Source organism: Candida pseudojiufengensis (genome assembly GCF_024610245.1).
Source record: "Candida pseudojiufengensis strain CBS 10847 chromosome Unknown scaffold4, whole genome shotgun sequence".
Taxonomy (NCBI): domain Eukaryota; kingdom Fungi; phylum Ascomycota; class Pichiomycetes; order Serinales; family Debaryomycetaceae; genus Lodderomyces; species Lodderomyces pseudojiufengensis.
Genome location: NW_026261529.1, coordinates 942,080 through 955,531, shown reverse-complemented (window position 1 = coordinate 955,531; position 13,452 = coordinate 942,080). Strand labels below are relative to the sequence as shown.

The following is a 13,452-nucleotide window of genomic DNA, read 5'->3' as shown; positions in this document are numbered from 1 at the left end:
GGTGTTTCAAATTTACAAAACAATAATACAAAATTAAATTTATTATTTGAAACTTAGTACTAGATAATTCGAATCACCAAGATACCATTCAAAAACACTCATTAGTACTAGGTATATACAAGATATAGATGTCAAAGTATGAATCACATAGTACACTTTTGTCTAGCGGAGATATAACATTAACTGCTCCTTATGCCATTCCATCATCAAATAATTCCAAATTATTATCATTACTATCTAAGAATTCAAACTCTGTAGACCAAAAGTCGAAGAACGATAATACAGCTAAAGATATAGATGAAAGAAAATCAAACGACGAAAATCATCAATATCAATTGAATCTACAACTACCTACTCCAAAACAATTTGATGCTTCTGATATAATTGAAATAAATAATACAAAGATCTTAACACAACAATCAAATCAAAAAAGTATCACTAGTAATAACGATAATAATAAGGTCTCAAAAGAGTTGGTAACTGAAGTTATTAATGAAAATGATGATCCAAAATATCTTATAGATATAGATTCAATAAATCCAACTAATTTAAAAGATCAAATATCAACAATTATTATAAATAATTTCCCCAATTTGAAAAACAATGTGATTGAAAATATTCTATTAAAACTTTTAAACCCGTCAAATGATGAGTCCAAAAAATTTGAATGGTCAACGATAAATGGTTCTGAATATATTGATCAAAAAGTTGTATTTTTAAGATTTTCAAAATTAGAAAATTTAAAATGGTTTATTGAAAATTATGAAAATGATCTTAATGAAATCATACCTAAAATTGAATTAATATATAATCCAAAAATAAAGGATACATTATCGACAATAAAGGTTGAAGATTTAAATTCACAATCAATAAAAGAAAAATTAAAAAATCAAATAAAATTAATATGTTTTAGTTCAAAAAATTTTGAAACAAATTCTAAAACAAAAGGAGTTGAAGATTTAGATCATATAATGAAATCATATTCAAGTTATACTGTAGATAATAACGATTTAATTGATGTTCCCAAGGAAATGAAAGATAAAATTGTAAAAGATATTAAAATATTTAGATCCAAGATGTTAAATATTGAAAAATTAAATAGACAAAAACAAAATGAAAAAGAAAGGTTTAAAATAAAACAAAAATTAAATGAATTATATCAAAATTTAAAAGAAGTTAATGATAAAAATAAAGAAAATAAAGATATAACCGGTGAAGTTGATGATGAATATAAAGATGTTATAATACCTGAAAATCAATTTGAAAATTTAAATGATAAAGAATGTGAAGAAATGTTGAAAAAAATTGAAGTAAAAGAAATTGAAACAAAATATAATACTGAATTATTAAATTTTAAATCAAAAGAAGAAGAACAAAAAGAAATATTAATTTCAAAATTACAAAACCTTAAAAATTATGAAACTTCAATAATTGATTCAAAATTAGAATCAATTGAAAAATTGAAAAACATTGAGAAAAATGATTTATATAATCGTAATTATAATGAATATTTAAAACAAAGACAAATTAAAAGATTATATGAATTAGAAAAAGACGAAGAAGATCAAAAATTAGAAGAAGAAGAATTAAAAGCTAATGACAGTAAAGCTTCTAATATTGAAATTGATCAAATTGAGGAACCACAGACTAAGAAATCAAAATCATCAACATCAAAATCAAAATCAACATTAATAATTAATAACTTATCATCAGGTACTCAACAAAAAATACATCAAAAAATAAATGAATTAATTGAAGAATATTTAGGTATACAAGATGATATATTATTTAAAGTTATAAATGAACATATCAAAACTTATAATTTAAATAATAGTGATGAATTAATTGAAGAATTGATTGAAATTTTAGATGATGATTCAAAAGTATTAGTAAATCAATTATTTAATTATATAGAATCAATAGCAGAATAATAATAAGAATTACAATAAATTATTTTGTGTATTGTTTAATGGGTATGTATAATAATAATAATAAGAAAATAAAAATTTTGAAAATTTTAAGATTAATGTTTCTAAATTTTGTTCTTTTTTAAGAAATAAAAAAATGTACTAATTTGAATCTAATTTTAAATGATGGTGTGTATGATTATGGCCAATAAAATGCTCTATTCTCTGGTTGATTTTGATTCATATTAACATATTGAGTATGATTATTATTCTGATCTTGATAATTAAATTGATCATTATTATTAATTCTATCAAAAATATCTGAAAAACCATCACTACTACTTAAATTATTTGAAATTTGACTTGAATTAATACTACTATTTTCTTCTGAACTTGTAATCATACTTTCTGAATCACTTAATGGTAAATTAATTGAATTTTTTGATTTAAATTTTCTAAATAATAAAATCATTAATGACATATAAATCATACAACCTGCTGATGCTCCTATAGTTATTCCTGCTATTCTACCTTTATTTGTTATAGTTGGATTTGTTGAATAATTTGCATCCATTGATCCATAAGGATTTGCAGAATTTGTTTGATCGGATGATGATCCACTACCACCACTAACTTGACGATTTGAATCAGTTAATCCAGTTAATGGAATTCTACTATCAATTAATGAAGCTAATGTATTTAAAGTTTTATCAGGATTTCTATAAATTTGTGAACCTGATGTTGTTATTAATTGACTTAATGCTCCAATTGAATTACTTGGGAAATAAATTTCTGCTACTGTTATTGTATAATCTATATTTGATGCTTGATATGGTATTAATTGTTTAACTGTAATTTCATTTAATTCTTTTGAATTTCCAAATGGATATGATACAACTAATGGTAAAAATTGGAAAATTTGTGCTGATGAAATAGTATGATTAACAACGAAAGGATAATTTAATGCAGATTTGAAACCAATTGTAATAATAGAATATTCATCACCTGGATCACTAGTATCTGCTGGTGTTATAGCTCTTGGTAAACCTTGAGTTGATGATGGTGTTGAAGTAGCTTGTGCAATATCAGTTTCTTGTGTTTGTTCAGGATCTTCAGTTGGTGTTTCAGCAATAATTAATGTAGATGGTAACCAATTTTTAGTAGTTGAAGTTCTACTTGCTGGTGGTTGTTGTTCTTGTTGATCTGTAGATGATGAATCGATGATAATTGGTGCTGGTGTAGTACTTGCAATTGGTGTTGATGTTGGTGGGATTGATGTGATGACTGGACCTTGAGTAATACTAGATGATGAATCAACAATATTAGTAGCTGGTGATTCACCTGTTGAAACTTGTGATGTAGAATCAGTGACTTGAGATGTACCAACAATATTACCCTCTGAATCAGTTGATGTAGTAACTGCCGAAGAAGCAACTTCAGAAACTGATGATCCTTCACTAGCAGCAGTAGTTTGAGTTGATGCTGATTCATTAGTTTGAGATTCTGCAATAGTATTACCTTCGGAATCAGTTTCAATACTTGAAGTGGTAGATTCACTAATTAATGATCCTTCACTTGCAATAGCAGTAGTTGAAGCAGGAACTTCAGAAGTTTGACTTGTTTCACCAATAACAATTGTATCACTCGATGAAGAAACAGCAATGACTGAAGTAGCAGAACCTTCTGTCTCAGTAGGTTCGGATGCAATAACTTGAGTAGTTGATTCAGAACCAAATATTTCACTAGTTGATGATGATGATGATGCTATTATGGAAGAAGTATCAATGATACCTTCAGTTTCACTTGTACTTAAACCACTAGTCAAACCTAAATCTGATGATGACGTATCAACTAAAGATGAAGCTAGTGGAGTTTCTAAACTAGTAGTTGTAGCTGATGTTAATTCTGAAATTCCAGATTCTTCAACTGGTAACTCTGATAAAATTGAAGAAGAACTTTCAGCCGATAATGATGATAATGATGATGATGATTCAGTAATTGTTGGTAAAGTTGAAGTAGTTGATTCAGGAACACCAGGAGTAAAAGATTCAACTACTCCAGGAGTTGAAGAAACAATAACACCAGGAATAGAAGTTGAAGTAGTAGATTCAATTGAAGATTCAATTGGAGTTTCAGTAGATAATTGTGATGAAGATAAAGAACCTGTCTCAATTGATGATGAAACTGCAATAGATGAAATTGTTTGAGAACCAACAACACTTGAACTTGTACCAATATCAGATCCTTGTGAAATTGAACTTGAATCAACAGAAGATGTACCAGATTCAACAATAATTGAAGATGATGATGATTCACTTATTGGAGTAGTAGATGATGAAAGTGAAGTTGTTGATGGATCATATAATGATGTTGAACTTTCTTCTCCTGAATCACTTAAAGAATTAGAACTAGTTGATATTGGAGTTGATGCAAAACTTGAACCAGATGTAGTAGTGAGAACAATAGGAGTTGATAATGTATCAGTATTTGAACTTAATGATGATAAAACAGTTGATGAAGCTGATGGAGTAGCAGCTATTGATGCATCAGATGCACTTACTAAAGATGTTGGTGATGAACTTACAACAGTTTGATCATTACTACTTAATGGGGTATTTGATGAAGTTGAATCAGTAATAATTGCTGATGATATTGAATCTGTTGAAATAGTTGAAGCTGCATCAACATTTGATAATGAGCTTTGAGCAATTGGACTTGTATCAGTGTTCGATGCACCTGTTGAAGAATCAGTAATTGAACTTTGAGTTGATTCAAATACTACTCCAGTAGAAGCAGAAGTATCAATTGGAGTAGTAGCACTAGTGAAACTTGATGATGGTGGTGAACCAGAAGTAGTAGTAGTGCTGATTGTATTAGATGGTGAAGATGTTGTTGATGAATTCTCTAAAGATGATTCAGTTGGTTCAACTAATGATGTTGTACTTTCTGATTCTTCTGAAGTTGATTGAGTTAATGCACTTGCAACAACTGGTGAATTAGTTGAAGACGAAGTTGGTGGAGTAGCAGTGTCTTCATTTGATGTTGTTGAACTTGTTGTTGAATCAGTTGAATCATTAATAACTGATGAAGATGTTATTGGAGTGGTGGTTGGTGAAGTAGAAGTTGTTGTTGGAGTAGTTGATGAAGTTGATAATGTAGAAGTTGGAGCAGCAGTTGTAGTTGAATCAATGGGATTTGCAGTTGGATTAGCTGATGAAACTTGTGGAGTATTTGCTGTCGTAGTAGTTTCAGAAGGACTTGAAGAAGAATCTACACCATTAGTTACAGCTAAAGGTCTAAAGCCGTTTGCACTACTTGATTCTGATGCTGTTGAAGATGTTGTTGGTTGATCTTGGGGAGTAATACTAGTAGTAGTATTTGGTACTTCTACTGAAGATGAAGTAGTTTGTTGTGCTTGTGGTGTTTGTGATGTTGTTGTTGGTGAAGTAGATTGTTGTGTTTGTGATGAAGTTGTGGGTTCTTGTTGTTGTTGTTGTGAAGATGCTGGAGTTGTATTGGTAGTTTTACTTTCTTCAATAGTAGGTGAAGATGATGATTGTTGTGGTTGTTGTTGTGGTTGTTGAGTTCTTGAATTAGAATTATCATTTGATGAAGAAGGAGTGGAAGATTCAACTTGAGGTGAATTATTATTTCCTACTCTTGATGAATCACCAGTTGTAGTTGTGGTTGCGTCTGGTGAAGTTGAACTTGATCCTGGATTATTATTATTATTAAATCTACCATCATTCGTAGAAGATGGAGTAGTTATAATTGGAGTATCAGGAATTGATGAAGAAGTAGATGATCTATCATTTCTATTATCATCTGGAATTCTTCTACCATTTGAATTTGAATTTGAATTTCTGTCATTATTATTACTACTATCAGCTGTAGGTTGTGAAGTAATTGAAGTTGAAGTAGGTACAGGTATATTGGTATTACTAAAAAAATTCAAAGTAGATGTTAATGAAGTTGATGATGATGATGATTCTTCAATTGGTGGATTAGATGAAGTTGAATTACTACCAAATAAATTTTGAAAAAAATTTCCAATTCCTCCGTTATTTTCATTATTATCTGCTCTTTTAAATTTTTCAACTAATTTATAATATGGTTTTAAAGGTTTTGATGATACAGATTCACCATTTATAAATGATATATATGATAAAATATAAATTGCGGTTATAAAATTTAAATTAATATTTGATAACATGACTTAATAGGAAATTAACTAAATGAATTGAAAAAATTGATTTTAAATATGACAAATAATGATATATCTGTTTGTAAAATTGAAATAATTTGATTTTAAAAGAAAGACTGTAGTTGGTGATAATATGAATAGATCTATTATTAATTCAAAACTTATATATCTAAAATGATGAATGATAGAAAATACTTGAGTTTTAAAGGATATTAAATCTATTATTTATTTTTAAGCGAATGAATGTAAGTTTATTCAATAAATAAACTAATAGTTGGAATTATAATAGTAAGGGTATGAAATATTTAAAACAAAACAACAATTCTTTGTTTAATGTACTTTAAATACAAAAAATTCGAATTTATAGACTTTGTCTGAATAGTAAATGAATATAGGGGTATCAAAAAGTTCTTTAGAATGAGTAGTAGACAAGATGATGATGATGATGATGATTATTCATATAACTCCTTACTGGATTGTATAAAAAGTCCCTGATTTGTGATATATACTTTGTAGGTTGTGATAGTAATATAGGATATTGCGAGGTTGATGATGATGAATGGAGTCTAGTCTGATTTTGCAATGAATTAAAAAGACAAAAGAAGTAGATAAAAGTGGTTGTAAAAAAAAAAAGTGGTTGTAAAAATTTGTTGATAGTATGTTGTTGTTGTGATTATTGTTAATTAGAAGGTTAAATTAAAAAGTAAAATTGATTTACAGAAGAAAAAAAAATAATTAATTATGGTACTGTATATAGTATATAAATTATTATGTTTACTTTTTCTATAATACCAAAAGTAATTTTGTGTAATAGTATGAGTTTAAAAAACTTTAACTTGAAGAGGAATGAGTAATTTCCATAAATAAAGCATCGAAGATAGATTAAGGTAAATAAGATTGATGGACCAGAGAAAATGAAATGAAACAGTACTGTGTGTTCTGCAATAGTAAAATTTGGAATTACACATGTGGTTATGTACTTCTTTCTACAACTGAAATGTGTGATTTACCTATCAAATATAATATTTAAATATTAAAACCCTTTTTAGTATTAGAATTATCTCCTTTCATTTAGGCTTAATAAATTAAATTTATTACGAGATTACTATTATAGGCGGGTAGTGTATTATTTGTTAATTTCTAATTGTTTAATCAATTAGGTAATTAAATTGGTAGTGCTACTACACTAAAATTAAATTTATACGCGTTTAAATTAATTCTCATATGAAACTTTTGATTTCAACCTATTGTTCGATACAATAATACATTATATAATTATAGATCAACAAATTTATACAGAAACACACAGATAGACCAACTATATCTACCTGGTCAACATGCTGATGACTTTTCAATGAGAACATCTCTCAGAAGAAAACAGATCTCATATGCGATTAAATTTTATAATTGCTAGAGATATCATCACAACTTTTTTTTTAAATTAAATGGATTTTTAAAAATCTAAAATTTGATTAAACGATGCATTTCGTATTAAAAATTTATCAAAATATTGAACTAAAATGGAATTTAAAAATGAATTTAGTAAAAATTTTTCTTTCTTTTCAATTTCCCCATTTTTTATTCATTTATTTATTACTTACGAACTAATTCAAGGCATTTGTACGTTTTCTGTGTAGTAAGTCAAGATCCAATAGTATCTGGATATTAAGTATTTTGATTTGTAAAGTTGTTCTTTAGCTAGAGAAATTTCAAGTAGTTTTCGGGTGAGTAGTAAACTGAAACTCCGTGTATTTAATTTGTGTAATACAAAGTTTAATCGAATGAAAAATTATTCAAAACCAAACTAAATTCATTTTTGTTTCTTTTCGTTTAATTTTTGATCCTTTATGGATAAATATTTGATTGAAATTTCTGAATAAAAAATTTGACGTAAAAATGATATTCGTTTAGACTGGATTGGGTTGATCATACCGACCCAAACATTATACGGTTCCGTATTAAATTTAAATTTCAAGCTCAAAATTTTTTTTTAATTTAAACTTCAATCATCCTTACGATGTAAAGTAATGTAGACTAACAGAAAAAAAAACTCGAAAATTATAAAACCAAGAAAGAGACGAATCAATGAATGTAAAGTATAATATTATTAAGTTATCGTCAAACTTAAGCTTATTTCAATAACTGTAAATAAAATATAATTTTTTAACACGAATTTTAGGTCAAAGCATTACTTCTCAACCGGCTTAAAACAAAAAAGAAAGGTTATTTTCTTAGACCTAAGTTGTCTAGTAATACTGAGGAAGTTTAAATAAAAGTTTACGCGTTCCAATTCTAATCTGATCTACTAACTAATTATTCAATCAATGCATGATTAGAATTCAGTTGCATTACATATGATTAAAGAACATTTCAAATCTAGCCTTAAATATGTTTGAATTGGAAATGAAATATAGACAATTACTTAATTAAGTAATAATGAATCTAGATTTGGTCTCTGCTTTTGTGTGTAAAAAATCTTTTGTTTATTTTTTTTTTTAACATCTTGATCTAAAAGTTCAAAATTCAGCCGTTTATCAAAGAGTTTTTAAACTTGAGTATATTCAGCAGATAAAACCTTTACCAAGGGTGTGCTCATGATCTTGTTATTCCCGGTAACGGATTTTAATTTTGGTTTTACCCATTACCGTTGAATCTGGTTTTTGTAGGAAGCTGTTTGGTACCTTAAACTGTGCTATGTAATTCAAAAAAAACAGGCTTATGGATGATAGTTTTCAACTAGATAAGGTAATCTTAGGCTTAAGAGCTTCTAGGTTTATCTTAATAAATAGTATTAACTCAGTTCAGTGAACGTATCTTAAAATGAACGAAAATATGATGTTGAAGAAAATACTACAAGACTTAGAGCAGTCAGTGAAATGAAATGAGTGGAAGATTGGTGATCAAATGTAGAATAGAAATTCTTCAATTTTAGCTGGAAAGAGAGAATTTGGATAAATTCACTTTTGGTTGGGCTGATCTCAGAAGGTCTAGAGTGAATGATTTGTCATTTTATTATACACAAATTTTATCCTGTAATCTATTTTTGTATTTTGACATCTTGCCGTTTGTTTCAACAAAGATGATTTATTAACAGAACCTTTAAGTATTACACAATTAGGAGCAGCAGTTATAATTCCTTATTTGATACATTTTCGTCAAAAATGGCGTCTAACTGCTAATTGTGTTATACTTAAGTACCGGTTTTGTCAATAAATCAACTTTTTTGAGGTTGTGTATAGTTCTCTCATAATAAACTGGATGTTGTGATAAAAGTTTAATTGACTGATCGTCCTCGAAAATAATTATCGATGATCAATATTAATTTATTTCACAATTTCTAATTCCCACAAAACATTTTAACAATACTTTCAAGTGAATAATATTCTGCATCACTACCCAACTACGCATTTGATTGTTTTTTACTACGTCAATTTAATTGGAGCGCCAGGCATCACAATTGAATGACCCATTGTACGTTTTCTATTATTATAGTTTGAAGCGTTATCTGAAGTGCAGTATGCTTCAATACTATTCGACCCTTATTATATTGTAATTCAAAACTCTTAGTATGATTTAAGTATTTATGGACATGATGAGCAGCTACTGTGTGAATTTTGTATGGATGATCGTAATATCTTGCTAGATTATTTGTGAAAAACTAATATTAATTTCTGAATGTATTGCTGAAATATAATATTTGTCCAACCAAGTGACGATTAGGAATCTTAATCACATTTGCTTGAGTCTTTAAACTACTTGAAGACCATAATAAGAAAATAAGGATATTTTGGTGGATTTGGATTTTGCATATTATGGTCTTCTAGTAATTTAATGATTTGTTCTTCCAAAATCTTCAGATTATGTGCTTTCCAAAAAGAATCTCAATTTTCCCAACATCCTTCATTTTGAAAGTTTCTTTTACTTTCATTTCACCATGTCTGATGATTGATCTCCTGAACTATAATTTTATCAATACAGATCAGACTAATTATTTTCATGTTGAATGTGGATTCCTTTTTTTAAAATTTATTTATTCTTGATTTCCATCTTTAGTAATCATATTATACTATTTAAACTCAAGATGACTCTCCTATGTTATACTAAAGGCATATTCAGATATTAATAAATCAGAAACATTTAACCTCTTATGATGTGGTACATGAATATATGTCTCCTAATATGGTTGACAAATATCAATTCATCAGTTGTATTTTTCAAACGAAAGTTTAAGTCTTGAACTCAAATGAGAAAAAAATAAATGTGTTGCAAATCAATCAATTCATTTTAAGAATCACATCAGAAATACAACAACAATATCTAATCATCAATCAACCACGTTTTGCAATGAAGTAATCATGGATGATGTAGACGATATAACAACAAATACCAGTACGGACATTAATAACAACCTCAATGAATTTGAAGGTAGAGGAAGTAAAAGTAGATTAAGAAAATTTGATAAATTAATAATTAATCAATCAAAATTAATAGATGAAGATGATCAAATTGAATATATTAATGAATTAAATAAATTAAATAAAGAACAATATCAAAGGTATAAGATTTATATAATTGGTTTTTATTTAATTCAAGTTTTGGTTATCATCATTGTGAGATTTAAATTTCAAAATGGGAATATAATTGAAAATAAATTATTCTTAATACTATTTTTAATTTCAATTATATTAAATTTAATTCAAGTAGTTTCAAAATCGGTAATATCAAATTTAAATTCAAATTATAAAATTTTAATAAAAGTTGTTAAAATTTTAATTAATTTACAAATAATTTGGACAATTTTAAAATCATTAAAGACAAACAATTATGAAATATTTCAATTGAAATTTATAATTTTAATTCTAATCTGTTTAAATTATAGTTTACCTTATTTTCATGAATCTTCATTTAATTCAATTAATCAATCAGTTTATGAATTAAATGAATTAAAATATAAATTTAAAAATATATGAAACAAATAAAATGAATAGGTAGACATTATACCAAAATACGAAAAAGTTTGAAAATTTAAGATGGAAAATCCGGGTATATTAATTTGATTAATTTTTGATGTAAGATATCTTTATGTAAGGGAGTTTTATTCAATCTTCCTTGATTTTGATGTAATGACCATATTAGGAACACCCAAACATTGAAATTTAATATTATTAGACAGATAGTGCTTAACAAGCTATATATTTCGTGTGTTTTCCTATAACGTTTGAAATTTTTGAATATTATTAATAAACTTAAAGGAGTTACAAGTCCATCTTTATTGAAAGGTTTTATTGCAGGAGTTGGTATTGTAATGATTATAAATTCATTAATAATTGTCTTAGGGTTAGAAGCATTACTTAAACAAATTTTAGATGATCCAAATCAAATGGATATTCATTCACCATTTGATAAAGTAGTATTTTTAATAATGAGTTATATTTTTAACAACTCTATGATCAGAATTAAAAATTATAACGGGTTCTTCATCAGAAAATTAGAATCACAAGTTACAAAATTAACAGAATCAGGATTAGAAAAATACTCAGCTCCTCCATCGGTCTAGTTTTATATCACTTAAGCTATGTTCATATTCCACGACAATGAATTTAATTTTTTTCCAAATAAATTCCATCATTGGATAGAGTTGATACAATGGATTCATTACTCTTTCATCCGAGCTATTGCTGCAAGCTTTGTATGGTGTTTGGGCTAAGAATTGTTCATAACGCTGGGCCAATTGAATCTGATTGAAAAATTATACTGTACAGTTGAAACCAAGAATATATAATTGCATAATCGTAACTAACAAAATAAGGGTATTGTTATTAAAATAGCTAATTGGGTTTTTTTTCTTTTTTCTTTTATGTGATTTATGGAGATGTTTAGTGTTATAGTGATCAAGATTTATTAGTCTAATAACCTGTGGTGAAAGTAAAATATGAGTTTGTAGCATGAATTTTACTAATTTCCGTTTCTTCTTCGATCTTTAATTCATTTTGATGAATTACAACTAGTTACATTACTTTCAAAGTCCATAATTTGGAAACAAACATCTTGTCTTTTGACATTCTTGTATGTATTACATTCACAACTATCAGAATTTAAATATAGTCTACTGATTTTTTAGGTAAAAAAAAATTGGAATATTTTGCAGCAAAAAAAATTATGTAGGTACGGATGTTTTCTTCATATTATCATTAAGTATAAATTAACCTACACCGTTTTTAAATCATCTATGTAGGATAAGTTTTGGATTTATAAGAGATAGGTTTCTAAAGCAGTAATTAATGTGCTCTTTCATTCAAAATCTGTTACAAGAAGATTATCGTTTTAAAAACAAAGAATTTGCGTTTCACCTTCAAACAAGTTGTTAAAAAATTTGCAACTAAATCCAAAACAGAAAAAAACCTACCAATTTACTTGTAAGCTAGAATGATCCATACTCCAAAGCGATTTAAATTTATTCAAATAGTAATGCCGAGGAAGTTCATACAATAGATCAATAAAGAGATCAGAGTTATAATAAAAAATCGTCAATTAAAATGTATCCAATTAATCAATTTAATGAAGGTAAAAAAACGTTTGAAAAATTTTTACTTATTAAATTAAAGGCAGGTCCCTCTTTCATTAATAGCTACAAATGAAAAAGAAATCATGGTATTTAATAATTTCTGTTCTGTTAAAATTATAGTTTTGCTTGCCAAACATTGAAATTTGAGGAGGAAAGTTGAACTATACTATTTAAGAAGAATGAGATTCTCCTTAATGATTCCTACAATTTTATTACCATTTTGTTTTACAATTATTGAATTCCGACATTGAAAAATTGATTTACATAAGTTGTTTAAACTGCACAAACAAGTGAGTCAAAATATATATTGTTGTATTTGTACTTAAAAAAAAATTTTCATTTGTTTGTTTGTTTTAAATTCTAGTATATTCGTCAAAGGGTTTGATTTCCCCGCATGTAATGAGGAAGCTTTTAAACAAATGGTTTTTTAATATTCACTCTTGTATGGTATAAGTATTATCCCAATCTGCCTTTACATGAGTCGAGACTTACGATTGTTCCTCATTTGATGGTAAATCTGTCCAGGTTCAATTAACATTAACCCCAACACTAATTATATAAAAACAATAAAAATGCAAGTTATGTGTGTCGTAAAAGATCTGAAATCGAAAAAAAAAAATATAATTAAGGTTTACGTAAACGCATAATTTTAATTAACAATAGAAATTTTTTTTTTTTTTCTTTTCGATCTTCACTAAGTAAAAAAAAGTCGTATACTGAAATTTCATTATTGAACTGTCGGGACATACAAATACTTTGAAACGTAATGTAATCCA

The 13,452-nt window shown here is 27.1% G+C and overlaps 4 protein-coding genes across 4 annotated transcripts; 3 read left to right on the top strand and 1 right to left on the bottom strand. All coding sequences in view use genetic code 12, as the record gives it.

Annotated features, from left to right (window-relative positions):
• Positions 1–128: 128 nt before the first annotated feature.
• Positions 129–1,931, top strand: KGF55_003107 (uncharacterized protein; the record flags this gene model as incomplete). Its single annotated transcript, XM_051757866.1, has 1 exon — positions 129–1,931. The coding sequence occupies one exon, from the start codon at positions 129–131 to the stop codon at positions 1,929–1,931; it is 1,803 nt and encodes a 600-aa protein (XP_051614548.1).
• Positions 1,932–2,106: 175 nt separating this feature from the next.
• MSB2 (Msb2p) lies at positions 2,107–6,120 on the bottom strand (the record flags this gene model as incomplete). Its single annotated transcript, XM_051757864.1, has 1 exon — positions 2,107–6,120. One exon carries the CDS (start codon positions 6,118–6,120, stop codon positions 2,107–2,109), a length of 4,014 nt encoding a protein of 1,337 aa, XP_051614547.1.
• Positions 6,121–10,466: 4,346 nt separating this feature from the next.
• Positions 10,467–11,081, top strand: KGF55_003105 (uncharacterized protein; the record flags this gene model as incomplete). The annotated part of the gene is made up of 1 exon (XM_051757863.1): positions 10,467–11,081. One exon carries the CDS (start codon positions 10,467–10,469, stop codon positions 11,079–11,081), a length of 615 nt encoding a protein of 204 aa, XP_051614546.1.
• Positions 11,082–11,416: 335 nt separating this feature from the next.
• Positions 11,417–11,668, top strand: KGF55_003104 (uncharacterized protein; the record flags this gene model as incomplete). Its single annotated transcript, XM_051757862.1, has 1 exon — positions 11,417–11,668. One exon carries the CDS (start codon positions 11,417–11,419, stop codon positions 11,666–11,668), a length of 252 nt encoding a protein of 83 aa, XP_051614545.1.
• Between the last annotated feature and the right edge of the window lie 1,784 nt (positions 11,669–13,452).